The sequence below is a fragment of the Atta cephalotes genome (genome assembly GCF_000143395.1).
Source record: "Atta cephalotes unplaced genomic scaffold scaffold00036, whole genome shotgun sequence".
Classification (NCBI taxonomy): Eukaryota; Metazoa; Arthropoda; class Insecta; order Hymenoptera; family Formicidae; genus Atta; species Atta cephalotes.
In genome coordinates this window covers 1614484-1638771 of record NW_012130100.1, presented here as the reverse complement: position 1 = coordinate 1638771, position 24288 = coordinate 1614484, and the positions used below count along the sequence as shown (strand labels likewise).

The window sequence follows — 24288 nt, the reverse complement described above, 5'->3', positions numbered from 1 at the left end:
TATGTGTGTGTGTGTTATTTCTTGTTGAAGCTTTATGTATAAGCATTTTACATCAGATACAAAAACCTTTTATGAATAAAATTAATATTTTCTGTAATTAAAAAAGTAATTAAATATTATAAGATAAATGTATAAGAAAAAAGAACTAAATAATAACATATAATTATACGAAAAAAAATTTTAAAAGTAATGTTACGAATTTATCATTATATCTGTAAAAAGTTCGTTATTGATTGCAATAATGAGACAGAACTATACTTTGCAGCAATTTAATTTTAATTCTATTATAACAATAAATGATTGAATTATTGTTATTAAACAATGATTTGGTATTATAACAGTGAACATAAACCATGCAAGAGCATTCGAAGAAATAATATATTTTTTAACAATTTAGGTTGATCAACAATGTTACTCTCTTATATCTTTAAAAAGAATTCGAATAACGTTTTTAACATTAAATTTACATGAGTAATGAATTCTTCAAGATAACTTAGATTTCGGTAGCGAACAGAAACATTAAAACATATTATATTTTTCAAAAACAGTAATTATATTGCCAACTATATATTTTGATTAATTAATCATATGTACAATTATACATATGTACAAAAAAGCATATACCATATACATAATCATTATTAAGATTACACCTGCAGTATCCACGCAATATCATTACTCATATACAAAAATTTTTCACAATTAAAACAGAACAAATCATAATAACATAAAAATCACGTTAAACTGAATGATTGTTTAAAAAAAATAATTTTAGTAAATATTTTGGAGCCATTATAATATCGTGATGATTTTTTGTTCTGTTTAAATATGTTTTTCAATTTATTGCATATGATAAATTTTAGAAACATTTTTGTTAAAACATTTATTACATTTATGACATTTATTACAAAATCCTTTTAAAATTGTTGCAGATGTAGATTGTAAGATGTGGAAGGTTGAAATATTTCTGAAAATTTTTGACAGTAATCGATGCTTTATGGATTAGGTTCTTTTCGAGAAGCACGTATATTCTTGACATCTTTCTTTATCTTTTTTTTAAAAAGATAATCTTTTATACGAATGACATTGTACATAAGATTATGTGAAATTTAACTTGGTTAAATAGTTATTATGAGAAATAACGTTAATTCAGTCTAAGGTAATACTAGCATGAAATGATTTTCGTAGGAATTAAAATTTGAAACATAAGTAAGTTGAAATGCTCTCTATATTTGAATGCAATTAGAAACATATTATACCGTTTAGTTTTTGAGATAATTGTTGCAATTATATGTGCAGTTTTAATATATGATGCATGATACAAAGATAAGAGTATGCTCATCCGATGATAGACCATTGCGCAGGAATTTGAAATAGTGGAGATGTCGCCAAGCATATATCATCATCGACTGTTTCCGGAACGAACAAGTTCGACGGGTTTAACTTCGTGAAATATTTGTTTATCTATCTGCCAACAATAAATAATCATAATATCAATTTAATAATCTAATTCATATATTAAATATAATACATACATTTATGTATTAACATGTGTTATAATCAAAATAATTTAATGTAATAATAAAATTAACTTTTATGTTTATTTCATAATTAATTAATAAAATATTATTTTCAGCCCAGTTCCACAACTCACGGTTAACTCTTAACCGAGGTTCAATTTTTAGAATTAATGACGAGATACTTGTCGGTGTTTTAACATATATTTAAACATACACTTTTTGTATCGCACTTAGTAAAGTATTTCGTATTAATGTATCAGAAAATTCATAATAAAATATTTTTTATGCAATGACGCCTATAATAATGGCAAAATAGTAACTTTCTATAATGTGTATTGCAAGAAAATTATATAATAATTTCAAATTCACCGCATAATGATGATGTAGGCTTGATTCTGATTAATCGCTTAATCAAGTCACATGATTTATCGATGCGCATAAACATATCCTTGTCTTTATATCATGGCATTACGCAACTCAAGTTAACGTCATTTTTAATTATAGCATCCATCATTTTTAAGATTATTATACAAAAAACGATGGAGAAACATGAAACGAATATTGTAAAAAAGGGTTATAAGTTTTTACTTAGCTAGGAAAATAGAGTCGCGGAAAGAACATAATGTTTCGATTTTCTTTGGCACATGATGGCGACCGAAGGGAGTTGTGAGGAGTAGCAGCACATGTTAGTATGCATCTATCTGCATTCATTTTCTTTGCGCGTGTACGTGTGACCTTGGACAGACACACTCAAAAGTTTTTCTTTTTGGCGGGAGTGAGATATCGCCATCGACAGGACAAGCGCCGACAGGATCTAACCTTTCAGACGGTATTGTCTCTCTAGTATTATCTTAAGCAGTTAACAATAACATGAAGACATTCTATCAATGATGTAGTATGTGAGCAGCCATGGGACGACAAAACAAATCCCTTCCATGTTTCCCTCCGTGGGCATGGCCTAGATGGATCAGTCTGTAAAAGGGCGCGCTCTTTGGTCGAGGAATAAAGGATGGGAGTAATAGGGTAATTAAATGGTATATTCTGATTGGTTCGCCTTATACTTGACAAAGATCTGATTGGCTCGCACCGTACCTACCCGCAAAATGATTGGGAAGAGGAGTGGTAGAGGATCTCTGACAAAATGGAGGGTAAAGTTAAAAAATGTGAGTGGAGATTGAGATTATAACGTTTTTTTGTCGTGAGGACAAAGTACGAATACTGGGCATGAATAACGAGCGGTTTTATGACGGTCATTTTTTTTGTTGGCGCGGCACAATGCCTCCTGTTGGCGTTTATAAATATTTTTATTTATGAGAAATGAGATCTTATACGAAAATTTGGGAGTCTAGAGAGAGTCTTACTTTTTGCTAGGAAGAATGGGAAAGATAAAACAGGAACAAACATGTTCAATTGGCGCGACGTCTTCGAGCATTACTTTAAAAAAATTCTTTCTATAGTTCATGTATTTAATGTACATTATTTAAGTCTGTAATACGGGAGAAAATGTATCAATTGTAAATGAGAGTGGAGAGGAGGGATAAGAGTAAGAAACAGGCGATATTTACAAGTTCAAAACGTTTATTTAAAAGGGATATTACATGAAGTAGTTATTTTATTTTTTTGTAAAGAGTACAAGTTTGAATATGACGGCATACAACATGAGAATTTACAAATACGTTTACAATGAAGAAAAATTTTATGAAATAACTGTCAATTGGTCATTTCGCTTACAATCAGAGGTTAAACAGATTAAGAAACTGGCTAAGATTATAGCCATTATACATAAAATGTAGAAATACACAGCAGTATTGTCTACAAGTTTGAGAAAATATTCCTTGTAGCGTTGTAGTATTCCAGCGTGATGGAGTTTCGTTAAAGTCGTAAGAGGAATCTTGGATCTGAGGATGGCAAGCCATAGCTATCGAAATACGTTTTTGTTCCGTGTTCATCGATGTAGAAAGCAACCAAGTGTTCGCCAGATCGATTGTGATCGTCCGTGTTAGCAATAATGGCAGTCAACCTCGTCCACACTCTCGGCAGTCGATCGGCAGGATAGACCCCCACATATCGGACACTGATGTAATACTTAAAACTTCCAGTGAATTCATTTCTCGTCGTCGAAGAGCATGAGAGAGAAAATGTTTGCGTAAATTCAAAATATACTTCTTTTACCGGCGTGTGTGATGTGGAGCTACCAAAAATGCTCGATGATTGTGAGACGCTAGTGTTAGCTTCATCTCTTCCAGTCGGCGAGTCAAATTTTGAAAGATCTTTTTTTCTCCTCATCTGTCGTTTGTCCTAACTGGTTCGTCTTTCCTGTATTTTTCGATATTTTTCCTCCACACTTCAATGTTGCGAATGATATCGTGTTTCTGATTTTTAAATTGAATTGAAAAATTCGCACTGTTTTTTCGCTATAGCTCCAATTTTCTAAGGGAAGGCTATAATAATTTGAATTGCTGCTATTTCGTATAGTTAATCAACGTTTTAATTACAATTTGTAAGCGTTGCGTAAGGCGCAATGTGATTCGATGTTAGTTAGTTCGAAATCCGTGATGCGTGCAGCGTTGTCCACGACTTCGAAATCTGGTAGATTTTTGAAACCCGAAGAAATTTCTTTCAGATTATATATGTTTCTAGAGAATAGATTACTCAGATAACGTGTCTTCTCTTGTCTTTTGTTGTAGATGTAGCATGCGTGTCGTGATACGCAGATGTATCGTAAAATTTTTTGGATTGACGTCTCCATCGAACCATTCGATTCCGTAATAATTTCGTGTAAGCCAGTTGTTTTTTCATCTTGCTCTCTTGGGTAAATCGTCAAAGACAATGTGATATCATAATCCAGTGTCCGATGATTGTCGCATTAATCGCGACTTCTTTCGGAATAAAATTTTCTTCGACATCGTGAAAATACTTTATATATCGATGATATATCCATTATGATATTCGAATTTTCGCTATTCTTTTTACGTCACGTGGCGTCGATGTCACAAACAAGACTGAAACTTTTTCATCATCTCGCGTCCAATTAGATGATTAGAAAAAAATATGTATTGGGGGGGAAAATAATTTTCTCGCGGAAGTCATAGAACTAACCAGAAAAGTCGACAATGACTTGACGTGAGAAGTCGATTTCTAAAACATTATCAATTTCGGCATAGACAAGACAATTAATAGGCACGGAAAGAGCTTTTTCGAATCTCACTTCTAATCGTAAGCTTCTATATTTTACGAGATTCCAATGTCCTGCGCAATTAGTGGATAAATCTGGAGTAAGATTGAAAGCGAAAAGAGTGTAACCATTGGCGTAATCGGGAATTTGCATGCCATCGAAATACAACGAAAAGAAATTTATATCGTAATTTTTAAATTAACCGGTTCAATTTTTTATCGCCGTTAAATGCCATGTTATTGACAAAATCAACTATTATTCGTTTCGACAGTCCGAATATTGTATTGTTGTCTATCTTCCTCCACGACGCCGACATATATCGTGAAATGTTTTAACTTCGACTCTCGTAAGGGGAGTTACTTGGTAGTTTTGTTCAACATTCTAGCGTGTGCGAGTAGCACACCCGGGCTTATTTTTGCTCTTCTTACGATGAGTAGACTTGCGTCAAGAATGCGTATTTTTTACATCGTTTTATTCTCCATAAGAAATGGAAAACAAAATGAATCTTTCGAATGCACGAGTCTCATTCTAACTTCCACTCCTTAATTAAAAATTTATCTGTTGATTGAAAACATCGCAGTGAAGGTGGCCAATGAAATCTAGCGCGTGATTTTCTTGAATTTATTGCGCGCGTCTCTCAAGCGCTGTATTTGGATTTGATGAGTCTAATATGTCGTCCATGTAAGCAAGGATATCCGCGTCCCATAAGCAAGAAGTTAGATGAGAAGTTTGCGGAATGAAGCATAATTTAAGAATGCCTCGCGTACGTGCGGTACGCATAAGCGTTGTTTGATGGCGATACGAGCTTTTGATTGAAATATACATCGATTTGGTTGAACATGGAATGCAGTAAATGATTTACGGGTCCTATTATTGCCCTGCCATCGGATGCGACTGATGTTTTTCCCCGCAATCGCTTCCTACGCGTATGCGTAAAATGCTCAACATGGTGTGAGGTCTAGATAGTCTTCTCCATGTTCAGGTAAGACGAATTCTATGGGCGAGTCGTCCGCAAGCGAAGTTACAAGCTTGTAATAAATCATTGGGAACTATCAATGTTAGTTTGCATAAGAGGCAGAGAGAAGAGATCGAGTTCGCTCTTTACACTTGCTCAAGTGAGTATGAAGAAAGGACATGCTTTTTCTTCAGCCACGAATTCCTATCAATTAAGAGAATATGTCAAATACGTCGCGTTTCTTGACTCGATGTTTCCTAGAGAATAGTTTTTTCATCTTTCTTCTTGCAGCATTTAAATTTTCTTTTTCTTTCATTTTTTTGCTCTTCTTCCCTGTAGTACTTCTCAATGATTTTCTTTTGACCGACGTCATTTATGGTGCACGTTACATCTATTTCGACCACTAGTTGGAAATTGAAGGATAGATTCCGGGTGGAATCCGCGCCGCGGATTTCGCGGATATTTTGTATCCAGACCCCCTCATCAGGGAACTTTTTTTTCTTTTGGCTTTTCTCTTCAGATTATCCCTCGATTCCGCGAGCTGACTTTTGACCACTTCCTTTAACGATTTATTATTTTCTTCTATTAGATTAATTCTCGTACATAAAACTTCTTTATCGACAGTACGTGCACCTTTATTTAGGTAGGATATTTAGGTAGGGTTAGTATTTTTCTATTGGGAGTACAAATAAGTTTGCGCCGTTTGCAAAAGACAGCGCCACTAATAAACTACAGTTAAAATTGTTTGATGTAAAATGACATATTGTAAGATTCAACCGGACATCCGGAAACACCATAACCTTGAAATATTGGTGATTTTGTATCAGCATCATATATTTTTTTTGTACGAAAATGTTTTAAGCCGAATAAGGCGTCATTTGGGGGAACTCTTGATTTACTTCTTTAATTTGAAGAAATCTGCAGTTGAGGCTCATAGATTGCTTGTAGAAGCATATGGTGATGCTGCCTTAAGTGAGAGAAGTTGTCGTGAGTAGTTTCAAAAGTTTAAGAACGGTGAATTTGACGTCGAAGACAAAGAACGTAGTGGAAGGCCAAAAGTGTACGAAGACGCGGAATTGGAAGCATTATTGGATGAAGATTCGTGCCAAACGCAAAAAGAACTTGCACTTACATTAGCAGTGACTCAACAAACAATTTCATATCGTTTGAAATCATTGAATGATTCAAAATAAGGGAATTAGGTTTCATAAACGCCGATTTTTCACATGCTGCTTGCTAGGCATAAACAAAAGGGTTTTTTGCATCGTATAGTCACTGGTGATGAAAAATGGATCTACGATAATCCAAAGAAGAAGAAATCATGGGGACCATCTGGCCATGCTTCAACATTGACAGCCAAGCCGAATATTCATGGAAAAAAACTCATATTGTGTATTTGGTGAGATCAGCTTGGTGTCGTGTATTATGAGTTGCTCAAACCGAACGAGACCATTACTAGGGCTCTCTACCGAACACAATTGATGAGATTGAGCCGAGCACTCAAGGAAAAACGCGCCCACTACTACTCCAGGCATGACAAAATTATTCTCCTGCATGATAATGCTCGATCACATGTTGCGTCAAAGACTTAGAAACACTCAAATGGGAAGTTCTACCCCACCTGCCGTATTCTCCAGACATTGCTTCCGACTATCACTTGTTCCGATCGATGACGCATGGCCTGTCTGAGCAGCACTTCACATCATATGAAGATATCAAAAATTGTATCGATGATTGGAGCCTCAAAAGATGAAGCGTTCTTCCGACGCGATATCCACATGCTATCAGAAAGATGAGAAAAAGTAGTGGCTAGCGATGGCCATTACTTTGAATAAAACATTATGTACTGTTCTTTCACAATAAATGCTTAATTTTTGATAAAAAATGGCGGAAACTTATTTGTACTCCCAATAAATAACCTGCCAAGAAAGCTTCCGATTCTATGTCCGCATTGGTAGGGTGTGCTAACGAAAACACGTGGAATTTCACCTCTGCTACCAGTTCCGCACATCAAAATGCTCCTCATATTCCATCGCTAGTTCCTAACTAAAGACTGTCACTACCGACTGACACTTCCGTACACAGAAAAAAGAAAGTTATTGTTTAAAGTGCAGCATCACTGTCAGCATTCCACATTTGAATGAAATTTTTTTTCCAAAATATGATCTGTTATATCTATTTCGATCGTTCTGAAATTCGTTCGTCGCAATAGGATATAATTTGGAAATGAGAAATGCTTCATCAAATGCGTAATTATGACTGCGTATCTCGATCGGAACCACCCTGAGAAGAGAAGTATATCACCTGTTATATAAGATTCACAAATATCGTAATAAACGAACATTTTATCGGGGATACCGCGCCATAAACTGCAGAACTCGCTACTTCAGTAATCGTTTGCAAGTCGTTTTCCCATTTCTTTATTAAATCCGTGAGTAAGAAAAATTTTCTCTTCTGTTTCATTCGAATTAAATTTACGTATCGCTTGGAATAAAATTAGTGTTTATTGGAAATTGCTGATGCAAAAGCATTCGTAGAAGAGATTATCGGAAAAGTTTATATGATGTAGTTTTGCATTTTCTCATCGCAGTTAATACTTATCACCACTTTATCGCCAGATGCTTTTTACTATTTGAAATAAAAATGCGATTCGGCATCTTTATACGTGATATTAATCAATAAGCTCATGAATATAGTTGTAAATTCCATTTTGAAATGTAACTTCTTTTGCCGTAAATGCTCCATTCATCCTCTTATCGGATTTAACATCAATGAATCTGATCACATTTTCGTTATGACGTATTTCGTTATACGTGTAAAAAACTACAAATTAAATCTCGTTTATCACAACCTTCCATTGCCCATGGAACATTATAGAGTGAGATAATTCCGTGATGAAGGACGATGTTGTATTATCCGGAAAAGTACGCATACTATTGTTACTCGGAAGTACCAGAAGAAATTATTTCTCCTCCATCACGCAGAGAAATTAAACTCGAAGCCGGAATCCAAATATCAAACTTATTGGGATAATCACGTCAGCTAACTAACACTTGCTTATTAGCTTCTCTTATTAGCCCCTACTCTTTATCATGCGATCGATGATAAACTGTTTTTTCTCTAAGTTTTTCTTAACTCGAGTTCTTGTTCATAAAAAATATGACTTCGTCTGCTAAATCTCGCAGTTCGTGAGGGTTTCACCAATAGAGAACACGGTAAATTTGAAATATCTCTTCATTTCACTTAGCCTTGTATCTTTTCTCGAAAGCGCCTTTCGCTCTATTGATACGAACAAGATCTCCGATATTTAATTTTTCGCACACGTTTCTTTAACGTTTCGTTTTTCCAACGAGCTATATTTTCAAGTGCGATACGTGCATTTTCTCTCGTTGCTACTGCTAGTTGCATTCTCATGGACGAGTGACGCGTGTGATTATAAGCGCGTACAACATCCTGAAGAATATCGATGTAGCGTCGCGAGTTTTTATGCGTGAAGTAATTCACATTCGCTCTTTCAGTGTTCTGTTGAAGCGCTCGACGATGGTGACTCTAATGTCCGGATTGCGTTACCCGAAAACATATGTCGTTTTCTTTAAAAAATGTTTGCATTAATTGAGCGACAAATTTTTTGCCCTTGTCCGTTTGTGGTAATGCATAAGTATACAGATACTCGTCCTTCACTTTTACGCGCTGGAAAATTTATTACGCTGTTGCTCGTTTTGTCACGTAGCGATTCTACCCAGATGTATTTACTTAATACATCGATAATCACTAACAGATAGGAATAACCGTCATTGTAACTTTTTAGATTTCGGAGTTCGATCAAATCTGCCTCCCATACATCGTCAATGTTTGTTACGCTGTAATGCAATCGCGGAAATTTTCTGCGCAGTAGTTAGTGCAACGTGTACGCGTCTTACGATTCGAGCCAGCGTACGACTTCTCCTCGTGAGAAATTCGATTTAACGGCACGAGTTAGATTATCCACTGCCGAATAGCTCGCATAATGCGACGGATCGTAATATAATTTTTCAAATGTCATCATCTCAGTTTATTCCAACCGAGTAACTGATTTTTTCCTGTTTGCAAAGACGGGGATATCAGTTTTTTGCGTACGAGAAAGAACTTTCTTCGTCTATTTCTTGTTCGTAATTTTTATGTTTTTTTTCTTTCTTGTGCTCTCGATACAATCGACAGAATTCGTGCTTTCGATATAAAAGGAATCCGCGCAAAGTCGAAGTTTTATGTTTACAGTAATACCGTGTATGGACAATAATCTTTTATTTCTCACCAGTGCAGAAGATATGTTTAACACAATAATCATGCAAACTGATTTCTACCCACTGCTTTCACAGTTTTTCTCTCGCGCATTGCATCGTTTATTAAGTCAGCGATATTCGAATCTTTCTCGACGTTGCCATCTATAGTCAATTCCATGCTCGTCCCAACTAACTCTATCAGGCACAGCTTTTCGAAACAAATGTTTCATCAGTAAGTTTCATCAGCATGCTTACGATAAGATTTCAGTACGCTTTCCAGGTACTATTTCCTCGATGCTTTTCATCGTATGATTATGCTCCCTCGAAATTTCGAAATTTTTCGTAATAATATCTGTGTTATTAATGGAATGTAATGGCGGTATATCGGATGTTTGCGAGATCGTGAAAAACACCATCGTTCGTTGTCTCGTTATCAGCGGAGGCATCTCGTGTAGCGATATTGTCTTCTGCATTTTTGTTTTCATTACGTACGTCTTTCTGTCTTCGCGTTTCTTGGATAAATCGTAGGAATCGCCATAATATCTCTTTGTATATTTTCCACCTCTCACTTTCGCGGCCAGCCGGAATTAAGAATACGACTCATCTTTGCATCGAGTCGTGTTAGATGAGTTTGCACTGTATTATTAGCTCGAGATGTTATCCGAATTTTGCGGTACTGTTATTTCTTTTGACTCTCCGTCAACGAATGATGTCGGATTTTGACGTAACTGATGATGTATTCTCTCTAGATTTTTCGTCGAAATTAAAACCATTATTTTAGCCCTCTTCATACCGTTTTATCCCTACTATTTCGTTCCTTCGATAATTAGTGATAATAATGTCGATAATGGATTCGATAATATAATATAAAATCCTCGCTGCACCAACAGCTTTCTTTTATTCTTCCAATTACCACGTTTTGCAACGACACGATGCACAGCCTTTTTGTATTTCGTTAACTGATTTTTTCATATCATTCGAGCGAGACGTTACCTTTGAGTATTAAAAACACGTTCACAGATATAACGAATTAGTTTTTCGTCAGCATTGTGCAAGAAGGTTATATGTTGAATTTCAAATGATGGAGCGCTGCGAAGAGACAAGTGATTTTCTTACTGATCGAATGTGTGGAATTTCGTCTCTGTGCAATTTCTCGTTCTCTCACCTTCATCGCGAGAAAAATTTACGATTGACATGATTACCCGTTCTCAACTTTTATACGAATCCGCTAGAAAATCTGATCTACGCGGTACATAGACGTAAATGAATCGTATCCTCGAGAAAAATATACGTTCGAAATCGATACTCGTCCGATTGATTTCAAATCAAGCAACAAATACCCGTGAGATTTCGATGTAATATCGTAATATACTTCTTCTAAGAATTTCGTCGAGATGGACTTGACTCGCTAAATGACGAATTTGAGCGCAATCGCGTGGATTTTTGAAAACGATGTAATTCGTTATGATGTAAAGTGTTATCACGCTGGCTGCGTCCTTGATGGAATAGATTCTATGAGATAAGAATAACCTTGAGATTCTTATGATGACTTTGATAAAAAGATCCACGATCGCATCGCACGATGATTTTTTCATAAGATCATCGATTATCTAATTTCGAAGAAAGAGCATCGTTCGAATAATCTTCCGTGGTAATCCTTCATATTCTTCTTCGTCGTTTTATTGTTCGTCGTTAGTATTGCTGCATCCCCAATATTGTTCTTTGAATTCTTTTACATGTGTGTCATATTATAATTGATGATAACAATAATGACATACTGTAATAGGCTTCTTGCCATTCCGTGTAATAAAACAAAACTTTCTCAAAACGCACGTCGAATAGAGATAAATGCCGGAGAAAAGCCTTCACAAAGATCGTCTTCCCGCAACCGGTCGGTCCGCATACGATCCAAGGATATTTCCAGTGCACATCCATTTTACGAAATGAATGATCGATCTCCGTGCGCTACTTTAAAAGCAAAAAGAAAAAAACGTCATTTGATTTCTAGAATACGCGAAAGGAAATAATTTTAGGAGGGCAGGGGAGATAAACTAATCATCGCTATGGCAAGCCCCCCCCCCCCCTCCCCGCGACGGATGAGCGCTCGCGTCAACATACCGCGTTCGCTTATTACCGAAGAGCACCGTGGTGGGTGAAAAGCTGACCTCGCCGCTGTGTGACGTGCATAAGCTTATCTTCGCGTCAAAGAGGCTCGCGATCTGCGTATATGGTATTTCTATCGCTAAGCGAGCGCGTGGCATCGCCGACGGTAAGCTTACTAATGTCGTAGCGAGGGAAAAGCTTTCGCAGAAAAATTGGAAAGGTTAATTAGAATTATATAATAAATCATTCTTCTTGTTTTCTTCAAGTACAAAATATTTATTCGATATTTTTTTTTTAAAAAGAGGAATGAAAAGGAAACATATATAATTTTAATTTTTTTATGTTGATTTTATGTTAATTTTTTAATGTTGTTTTTTATATTTTTACTAACTCTTATACAAAAAATTCAATTATTCAGAAATAATATTTACATTTTTATATTGTATTACAATTAAATAATTACATTTTTATATTTTTACATTTTTACATTAAATCATTCAATAAAATTCTAATAAAAATGTTTTTTTCGTAAAAGAGAGATATTTTATTATTCAAAAAAACTTAAATTCAAGTCTTTTCTTACATAATTATTTAAATACTATACAAATAGGCGAAAAACTCGCAAACTTAAAATATAAATGAGAGAAAAAAATAGAAAAAGTCGTTATTTTTTCTTGAAACCATACGGAAGGAAATAGCGATTATTAATAAAGTTGCGTTTTACTAATACCGGTGCGCACGTTTTTTTCTTTATTTCATTTCGCGTTACGATTTCATGAAACACGGTGCGCCAGATTGTGCTAAAACTCAAATTTATCGCTCCTCCCGTTTCTTCTTCTTCTTCTTCTTCTTCATCGCGCTTTTCTTTTTCATTATTCATTAATTTTCTAATTCTATTAAAATTTATAATTCGAGAATTCTTTTAATTTAATGTTATTCTTTTAACTTTACAAATCTCGTGTCAGCTACTTTCTGGTATACGAACGACGTAGAATTTCGAGCCCCAGGACACGAACGACTCGATAAAACTATCCCGTCCGTAGCTTTCGAGTTCGTCCGCTATATCGTCCAGAAAATTCCTCGTACGCGGCTCGTACTCACTCGATTCGCCTCTGCTTACGTAAATACGCGTCTATATCACAATATGAAACGCGACTACCTAATTTCTCTAGATATTCGTATAACATCAGTCATGCTTGTGATGTCGTCCATGCCACGATTACAGAGTTGATTTGCGGAGAAGGCGCGACCGCCTCTTTGAGTAGTCGCCACGAAACATATATTATCTCGTCATTGACAGATAATATTGATTATTTCGTGCTCTGAACTCATGAGCAATGTTGCCAAACGTTCGTATCTTTTACAATCTCTGTATTAGGCAAATTGATTCGTTGGCCGAATTTATCTCAGAAAGAATTTAAGCAGAATTTCGCGACCGAATGTAAACCAGGATTTCGAACAATATTATTTCTATCGAGAACAATACCCTCAATTTCTTTGTATTCCTGAAGAAACTACTGTTCCTCTCGTCCAGACATTCGCTCGGCCATCCGTTAGCTTCCTGCTTTAATTTCAAAAACTTATTGATAATTCGGCAAATAATGTTGCCTCGTACAAGGATCAAACCATGTGACTCTAAATTGTCATATTTCGCTGTCATTTTCGCATTCATCACGAAATAGCCCTTTCTCGAGGGTTTTGCAATTCGCGGGATACACATGCACCTATGAATTCACGATTGGCAAGAACAACGTGAGTGCACTCGGCTTACAAGAACGTTTCGCAGCAACTACGAACCATTCTTTCTACGGACACTCGAACAATTTGCCTTGTACGCAGTACGAGAGTATAGGGTGAAAGAGATCGCGTGAAGGAAGTATTGAACACCGAATGATACTCTCGACAGAATCAAAATTAAAATTCGGAGCTACGCTAATTAACTCCGAACATTATTCTCCGATATAAATTGTAGGTTGGCCTAACGGAAAAATATTCGTTTTCAATACGTACTGATACAGAGAACACATATCCACATAACGTATTTTCTCCATACTCGTAACTTCGTATCAGGTTACGATATTTTCCGTACGGTCACCGTACAACAAAGAATGTCTCGCGAGGGTCAAGAAGAGAGTTGATTAGCATCGGATGATTTTCGAGAAAATTGTGCGCATCTCACGATTCTCGCTCTTTTCTCGTGCAAATTCACATTTCCATTTCTCCATCACCCTATATCCACGTTGTCGAAGACCATATCATTGTGCCATATCATTGTGAGAGTTCGTATCGAGCATTGATTGTATCTTCGCGTGACGCCCTGGACGTAAGTTTCCTTTCATAATGATTTGGTAACAGTTGGGACAATCATGCCAAAAACAACCGTGAAATTGTAACATGCAACGTCTCATTCGATGGTTCGATTTCGTAATATCCGTCGACGGGCATACCGACAATTCGATACTCGCGGCCTCGCCCTGCATGAATTATAGGATATCCGAGCTTACGCTCCACACTAACCACTGTAATGCTTTGTGCAAGTGATTGTCTTTATATCTATATCCGTCCGGTGGAATGATTCCTATTTCTTCGCGTAAAAAGTTTTTGCGAAAAACTTTCATACATGTGGAAGCGATAGTCGTGCATTCTACAAACGAACACACATCTTCGCGTTCTAAAAAGATTTTTCTGAATGCCATGCACATACGTTGAAGGATATTTACATCATTCCGACAATATTTTACTATTTCTTGTTTGAATTCAAAAACGAAATTCGATTACAACATTTCCTCGTGCCAAACCATAAAACGCTCGTGTTCGCTCGTGTTCATTTGCTCGGGCGAATAAGATATTGGTCCAATATAATTCGATTTTGCAGCAGTATTAAACAAATGAGGAAAAAAACCTTTATTCAAAATATCCCGCAGTCTGAAAGCTTTGGGTAAATCGGTTAAATGCATAGCTATATAATTTGAAGTATCTAATAAATTTTGTACGACCAATCGTCATAACAATAATTTTCGTTCCCGTTCAAAATCACCCGAGGTTCTTCCTTTATTCCCGACTTTTCAACGAGATACTTAAAAATAAACTGAGCGTCAAATGCTTTAGCATTATGCATGATACAGATGATTTTTTAATATTTAGATGTTCGCGTCGCGAAATCGACAAACTCTTTTACGGAATCTCTACTAAATGAATTCAAGCACTACACCAACGCAATGACCTTTATTCCCGCGCACGCTTCGCAAATTTATTGCGCGAAGAGAGTTGAAATGAATTCTTACGTTCTCTGTTCCTTCGAGTGTCTCGTCTTATCGCGTTTCGAAATTATAAAACACGAATGCGACGCGATCTCTTTTAACACACTCGATTGTGCCTTCGACGTTATTCGTATTTGTTTGATTTTCTTCTCGCGATGCTACAATACTTCTCTTCTCCAGGGTTTTCTACTGAGGTTTACGACAAAGAGGCCGCGTGTAACACAAATGATTCTAAGAACAATCTGTAATAATCGACAAGTTTTGCAATAAACTACGTCGCAATCGTGTCGCGATTTTGAATTACCAATCGCATCCGTTGCAAATTTTAATGGATTCGCAAACGCTCGCGAGGGATTGATTGTATGATTCCTCAATGACGTTCGAAACATAAACGCTCGAAGAAGACGCGAACGCACGAATCGCACTTAATCAATTCAACGTCGGGGCGTTCGCAAGACGGAATGGCGTAGCAGCGTGTGGGCATTTTTTTGTGCATCGATGACCTCTGTCATTACGAAAGCTCACTTGCATGCCACGAATATCCTCCGCGAGAACCAGCGGCAGCTTTTATATTTAATATAGGATTATAATATATATATGTCGCGAGCTCTCGTAATGCATATTTAAATGATACGATCTAGGAAGGAAAGTAATGCGCAGCCGTCATACATCAGATTCTCGCCTCGACCGAAAGTACTGAAATTATATATCATAATTGCAATATTTTCGGAAGCGAGAATCCGTTGAAATTGCTCGATTTCGCGAATTCCACAACCTTCCTCGGGAATCGTGACCAACGGATTTCGTTAATTCTTCAGCTACGCTAATGAAGAACGCTGGTTCTCATTTTTCTTACACTTCCCCCATGGTTATTCACGCTCTTGATGTACGCGTGTCATTACGAACGAACGGAGAAAACTGGAAGGAAAATTAATTGTCTATGTTGTTTATTTGCAAAGTGTTTGGCTACATCTTCGCGAGTTAATCGATTAGATTGACGTCTGCGATCAGCTGATATTAAGATTTTGAAAATACATATTGTAAAATTTTCTGCGATATCGAATCCTCCAGCACTTTGCGTCTGTAAACTCACGAGTTACCATATGTCCTCGTGAGTTAAGTCGCGTTCTGGACGAAACGATAGACCAGCCACGCGCTAGATCCGCCGACTTGAACGATCCTAGGTAATCATTCGGTTCGCACGAATGTAGTGCATTCGTCCGAATTTCACGGAACGCGCTTTCTATCCGAACGATATCTGTACTTTCGGGTGGCGGACGTATCGCGAAAGTTGCCTCCCTCCCTAGTATTGCAAAATTTCTAAACCGACGCAAGTTTTCCGCTCTTAACTCAATAAAAGCAAAGTTATCTTTAACTTCCTGCTGATGATCCGACCAGTGATGATTATTTTCCTCCCGATGATGATCTATTGCTGTTGCTGCTGCTGCTGCTGCTGCTGCTGCTGCTGCTGCTGCTGATGTTCATTCTCGAAATTTTGCGAGAATTCTTCTTCCAAGGCGGTTTCTTCCCTTGCATGTCGCGAAGTGCATGTGTGGAAGCAACCGCGAAAATAGGATAGTCGGTACCATCGCCAGTTTGTACTGTAAACAAAATTAAATAAACCTTATTAATCTGATAACATCTATATATATTAAGTCAGAAACTTATACTATTAGTCGTAACATTATAGCATGACAAGATAACTCACCTACAGCTTTACATGATCGTACATGGATAATGTTTTTCTTATTTGTAAATTTTAATATTCTGGCGACATAGGCAGAATAGAAATACGAAAATATCTGTTTAAGTATTCGTGCAACAAACAAATTTAAAGTAAAGAGTAAAAATGACTTTAGGAAAAATTTGAAAAGTTAAATTTTAATGGATTTTAATAACTCAGGATGTGTTAAGGTCATGATATATAGAAAAATTAAATCGTAAAGTTTAAGCAATAAGCGAATCGATTAATCACACTGATAGGAATGGACATTATTCAATAATTATTTATTTAAATAACAAAAAAATAAAAATTTATTCATTATTCAGCTACTTGTGAATAAAAATTTATTCGTTATTCAGCCACTTGTAAATGATGAGTAAAAATTTATTCGTTATTCAATTATTTATGAATGACAAATAAAAGTTTCAGGAACTTACTCTTATGATCGAATAGCAAAATTAATACATTAAATCACATACATCTTTTTTGGATTAAGTATCAATAAAATTGTTGTTATTATTGATAATGGGTAACTATTACTGAAAATTTACAAAATTTGTAAGCTTTTTGTGAATTTGGTATCAATTCACCTATATATATATATAGAGTTATTTGACTTTTGATCATTTTAGCAGTAATAATAATGATAATGAAAATATTTCTGATAAAGAAATAAGTAATCACTATTTATTAAATGATACTCTGACGGTGCCAACAAATTTGCCTGATTTTCAATTAAATGTAATGTTTCACCAATCCATTATCGATGCGCAAGTCATACGTTAAATTTAATTGTGGCTGTAGATATTATAAATTATATAAAAACTACAAGAACACTATCTGTACAACTTGATGAAGCCACTCGATGTGACGTACTGTGGAAACAATTATATTCTCCAAAAAAAAAGAAAAATTTTAACACAGCATTTAGGAAAAGCTCTAAGAAATTGATTCCTATTTAATAGAATTCATTATTTTCTAGAACAAATACTTTTGTTAAGAGAAAAAATATTAGAGGTCAATGGACCCTTGAAATTTTCTCCTAAAAGATATATTTTTTAGTACATCGAGGAATATATCTTATATTTGCGATCAGTTGCAGAAACTATTGATAAATTACAAAGAGAAACGCACTGTTCACATGAATATCTACTTCCTTGCTTGATTTCTCTGCGCCGAAAATTAATGCATATTAGAGACAGTGATAACTTAGTTTTTTGTCAACCAATAGCAGAAAGTTTATTAATCAGCATTGAGAGACGAGTTTATTAATTAGCATTAAGATTTAATGATTTTTTCAATCTAAATCCTAGGTAATGGGCGTTTCAGAGCAATTATAGCAATTACACATCTTAAATTCAAAATACAGTGGATTGGATGCTTAAATGCTACCACTCAATGGGAAATTTATAAAGCTGTGATGCTGCCCGAATTGAAAGTACAGCTCAACAAAGTACTATTTCTAATCAAAATACAATATGTTTTTTTATTTTGCAGATGAACAAAATAATTCGATTTTATCATTAGTGACGTTTAAAAATTCTAATGCTAAAATGGAAATACGAAGATATGTACACGAGCTATGTACTGATAACATGTTCACAATTAATACATATCCAATTGTCAAGAAATTATTCATTAAATATAATACGCCGTTTATTTTCATTTGCAACAATGTATAATTTGCTACAATAAACTAGCAGATCAAATATGTTTTAACAAATAATATGAAATAAAACTAGTAATAACACACGTAAACATGTTACGAATAACTCAGTCATGTATAGAGTGAATATACTTTTTTGTTGAGAAATTTTTGATTGAGAAATTTTTCTTTAGTTTTAACTAATTTCTCTATATATTACAGGAATTTAACAAACTATTATGTATATATTATACAATTTGTTTAAGGTACAAATATTAACACATTTTAGTTAGAATTGTCAAATTTAAGGTATTAAACATAGTTTTCGAATCGCATTTAGAAAGAATTATGTACTAAGAATTAAACATTTAAATGTCAGAAATAAAAAAATCATAAATAAATTGATAATAATTAATTTTTTTCAAATCCCTTCATATTCCTTGAGCATTAATAAAATAAATTCATATTAATAAAATCTCTTTCAAAAAGCCTTTTGAAAAAAAAGAAAAATACACATCCTTACTGATCAAAAATGGATATGAAATACATATCAACCAAGTTCATTACTCAACAAACATCTCAAAAAATTTATTTGTAAATAACTTATTAATTTTTTAGAAAACATAAAACGGATTGGAAATGTAAATGTGACTAAAGTAATCAACTGAATTATAGTGAAGAAAAAACTTGGCGTACCCAGGTGCTATTGTCTCCTGAACATTAGACGATTAATACTTACACTCAGTCCCACGATCTGTTATGTCTGTCTTGCAGATATATTTTTATGTCTTTACATACTATGTCACTAATATCTATTATTTAATTTCAATTATTTGTTATGATTCAAATAATAAATAATAAATTTGTATTCTTTCGAAGTGGATTGAATAACAAACATGTTTTTATTCGTCAATCACAAATGGCCGAATAATGAATAAATTTTTATTGTTTGTTTGTTATTTAAATAAATGATGATCATTTATTGAAGCTTAAAATCATTTATTGAAATAGGCAATTAAAAATAAATTCTCATTTATTAATCATCAAATGTTAAATGTCAATCATGCCCATCTTTGCACATTACAGACCCTATATAATCGTATTGTGAGAAGTATCGAATCCAACATGTTGATTTCCTTACTGCTTATTGTAAATATTACATTTGAAGCATTTTACGTTCAAGAGCTTATAAACGCAGAATTCATTATCTTCGAAATATGTGAATAAAGGAAAGATACTACTAAATAAAATTCAAATAATATTCACAACTTATCGCAAAAAAATATGATCATACAAGCATTTTCCGTCGTTAGGAAATAATAAACATAATTGAAAGAATCCTTTTTTCCATTTATAAAAAATGTTTATAAGAAATGTTAAAATAGTATAAGAAATAATATAAGAAATGTTAAAATTAAATAATAAATAGCGAATTATAATTTTTCATGTACATGTTCTTACTTAAAAAACTTTTTGATCAGAAAAAGGATACAATATTATTCATCGACGTTAATTATTTATAACTTCAGAATGAACAAGGAACATTAAATTCTTGAATTATATTTGAAATCTGATTTTTATAATTAATGATCTATATAATTAACATACTGCAATATCGAAGTTATTGACAATAATATTTTCTAAAAGAAATATTTATTTAAAACAAGTTAAGACATGAGGTTTATCAGAATAAATAATATTATAAATAATAGTAAATATCAAAATAAATAATAGTAAATATTTTTGTTTTATATTAATTTTCATAATTGTATTCATGTTGACATTGCAGAAATATTCCGGAGAGAAAAATTGATAATTCCACCATAAAACTGCGTGACGATGGGCTGTACAATATCCTGTTGCGAGTCACCTTATTGGATGAAGATTTACCGGAAACAACTATTGTTAAATGTTTGCTCAGCATATCTAACGCTTTATACAACGTTTCTCGCAAGACTGTTTATTATGCTGGTTAGTAATGAATATTTACTTCTACTAATGTACATGTATATACTTATATATACAAATGTGTACATATATATGGCTTTGGTATATTTCAAGGACATTTTTTTTGTCACATATGGTATATTTTGAGGATTGTCCTCGGAATTATAGTTTTATGGATGGTAACATTTGAGAATATCAAATCCATCGAATGGAATAGTCTTCAAAATAGACCAAATACATTTAAATACAGTTTTGCATTCGGTACATTTTTAAGGACACAAAAAATTAAACTTATTATATCAAAAATAATTAATAAAGGTATATGTATACTGCATAAAAAAATAAAAAAGTTATTTTATTATAGCCTACCTAGTTTTAATTTATTATCATATATCCTCAAAATACAATATATCGCGTATTTTTTTCTGAATTTTTTAATTTTCAATATTTTCATATTATCAAATAATTTTTTTAAAAAATAATGAATAATAATAATAGATTTATGGAAAAATGAAATATATTGCATTATATTGTAAATTATGTTTACAATTTATTTGTGGAATCTCAAAATAAGTGAAGTACTTTGTACTTAAAGATGACGAAATTGTTTTTGATATATTTTGAAGTGCTAATTGCAAAATTGTATCACTTCAAATTTTTGAGATATTCTAATCTAAATGTGAAAGAAATTATGTACTCGACTATTTTCAACGATTTACAAAATGATTAACAATTTTTTTTCAGGTAGATGTCACATTAAAATATTATTCTTCCCTTTCGAACGCATATTCGATTGATACATTCAGATTTTTTATTACTGAGAGTTTATTACTAGAGTAAATAAATAACATTAAAAAATTATAAAATCAACTAACGGATTCCTCAAAATTCAATAATTAATTAAAACGTATAAAAGACTTTAAGAATCAGCGTGGAAGATAATGACCAAACATATTATTTTAAAAGAACTTTACTTCTTCTCTAACAACTATATATAAAAAGCTATTATGTCCGGTGGACTCTACTATTTCTTCGTCTCGCGTTCAATAAAGTAAGGGACGAACAAATAACCGATAATATGAATCCGAGAGAAGTTTTCAATCAAAAAAATCTATGTTTATTTAGAATCGAGCGATCCGCGATAAAGAAAACTTTTATAGCATTAATACATTGGAAATCAAGCGTTAAATCTCCTTTCAAGCGTCGTGGAAAAGAAAATCATCAAATAAACTTTGGCACATCGCGTCAGTTCCAAAGTGCTAAGCTGGACAAAACGATCCCCATGATAAGAGTGACATTGCGGACATGATACTCGAAAGAAGACGACATATTTAATCATCTCACGCTGATATCACGCGGATGATCTCATGTGTAAGTTTAAGACAGGGTCATACAATTTAATGACATCTTTCGATATTGAGAAAAATCAACACAAATTGCGATTAACTAAATCCAGGGAAACATAGAATCCCAATTGTAAAAATAATAAGAAAAAAACCGGTAATCCACAACACATTCTGCCCTCATTAAAACCACCAATAAGAATAGAAGAATAGAAGAAAATCGAAACTTACAGCGCGGGCGGAACCAACCTAAGAGCAACTTTCCAATGATTAGTTAAAATTGTTGTCATACCAAATAGTAGAAAAAAATCCTACGAATTTGATTCCTCGATTTACCAATCAGACACATCTTACCAAAGAACCTCCTCCAAAAAACTATCTATATAAACCGCAACATCACGAGACACGATGTAGAGAAAAATTAGTTCCACATAGCTCTGTAGAGCTCTGTGTAGTTACACTTTTCAAAATTATATCATCAGTGCAAATTCTGAAGCAACCGTTCCACTGCTGCCAAAGGCCCTTTCACTCCAAGCGACTACCAGATCGTTGATCTCCAAGCATCAGGGAACCTCGATGACCTCGAAAATACACTTTTAGAAAACAGTTCTTTTTTTCAGTTACTTACTTCGGGAACCTAATCAGATCACTCCCTAGAAAAAAATCTCAATCAATCTCCCTTTCTCTGCAGTCTTAATTTTTTATTTCTACAGCTCACTTACCGTTCTTATCCTCCCATATTTATCAATTTCTTCGATGAATTCTGTATTCTTTACTTAGAAATCTGCCTAATCCGCGAACTTCACTCTCTCATTATCTGCTTTCTTTTTTCTATGCAAAATCTAACAAAACATTTTTATATTTAAAAATCATAGTGAGTAATCGGCCACGTACACGCCTTTCCCGTGCGGCTAAACACCTATGAACTCAACGCCTCAAGGAGGCTCATCAACTTCTAGATGAAGTCTATCAAGCATACCTCAATAGCATAAATAGTAATAATAATGATACAATAACATTAACTAATGGTTTAGATAATAATAGTATTAATAACGATACATATAATAATCGAGCTAGTAATAACAATAATAATGATAACAACAATAATAACAAGGATATTCGCAAGCCCTCTTCCTCGATCTTCTGTCGAATTAATCTCATCACAGTTAACATAAAGAATATTTCTTGACACTCATTCTCGTTCCATTTCTCCCGGATTCAATGTCAAGCGTGGAGTTCTTAGATGAAATCCTCCCTTTCTCCTCGTTACTACTTTCATCATGATTCCCAATCATTATCTTCTCTCTTCCCACAGTTTCAAATTTCTACCGAATCCCTTCCCACAAACTTTTACCATAAATCTTCAAACTGTAGATCAGAAGCGCAATAACCGAACAACCACCAAAGACCCTTATATCTGTTTTCTTTCCTCACACCTCTCACCCTTTTTTAGTCCCGACAGCTCATTTTAAAAATTTTTTCCCTGTTCATATACAATTAATAAAATTAGATAGATATAATTTAATGAAAACACACACACACACACACACACACACACACACACACACACACACACGCGCGCGCGCGCGCGCACACACACTTACCTTACCTTACATCTTTTTTTTGTATTTAATAATTTAGGCCGACACTGATATCGCGAATACACATACTTACATCGTAACGTTCACAATCATTTGCTCAGTTAATTATTAAGAATAACTCGTTAAGTTAATTATGCTAGATAACTCTTGTAACTTAAAACTGTAAGATCCTAGTATAGTATAAAATTAAACAATTTGTTAACAAACTAATTGAATTTTTTTTAATAATAAATATAAATACACATATATATATATATATTAGGTGTACAACTTTGCTTCCGCCGTTTTCCTATAGATGGTTTTAGCGGTGGTGGTCGAAATAAATAGATCATAGACATCATACAATAAACTTGGGCATCTGTCAACATAACCCCATAGAAACATTAGTCGATTTGTGTCTGCATCATAAAGTTATTCTTGATTGAAAATGTCAGTTTACGAGCCAAATTCTCGTAATTTGCGGGAGGTTTTAATTTTTTGCTTCAATATGAAGAAATCTGCGGCTGAGGCTCATCGAATTCTCTCAAATACTACAAATATTGTGAGGCCGCTATTAGTGAAAGAACGTGTCGTGAGTGGTTTCAACCCTTCAAGAACGGTGATTTTGACATCGAAGACCGGCATAGCGGTGGAAGAGAGAAGGTTTTCGAAGATGCAGAATTGGAGGCATTACTTGAGCAAGACTCGTGTCAAAATCAAGAAGAATTGACACGATCATTGGGAGTGATTCAACAAGCCATTTCAAAACGCCTCAAAA

General features: G+C 34.2%; 1 protein-coding gene across 1 annotated transcript in view; it reads left to right on the top strand.

The window, feature by feature from the left end:
- The window catches only part of LOC105621708, a gene marked incomplete at its 5' end in the record, with an annotated part of 85146 nt that overhangs the window by 5149 nt on the left and 55709 nt on the right, over positions 1 to 24288 (top strand). Inside the window, one exon of the mRNA XM_012203169.1 lies at positions 20430 to 20611. Coding sequence (XP_012058559.1) covers positions 20430 to 20611 — 182 coding nt within the window. The remainder of the gene's footprint in view (positions 1 to 20429; positions 20612 to 24288) is intronic.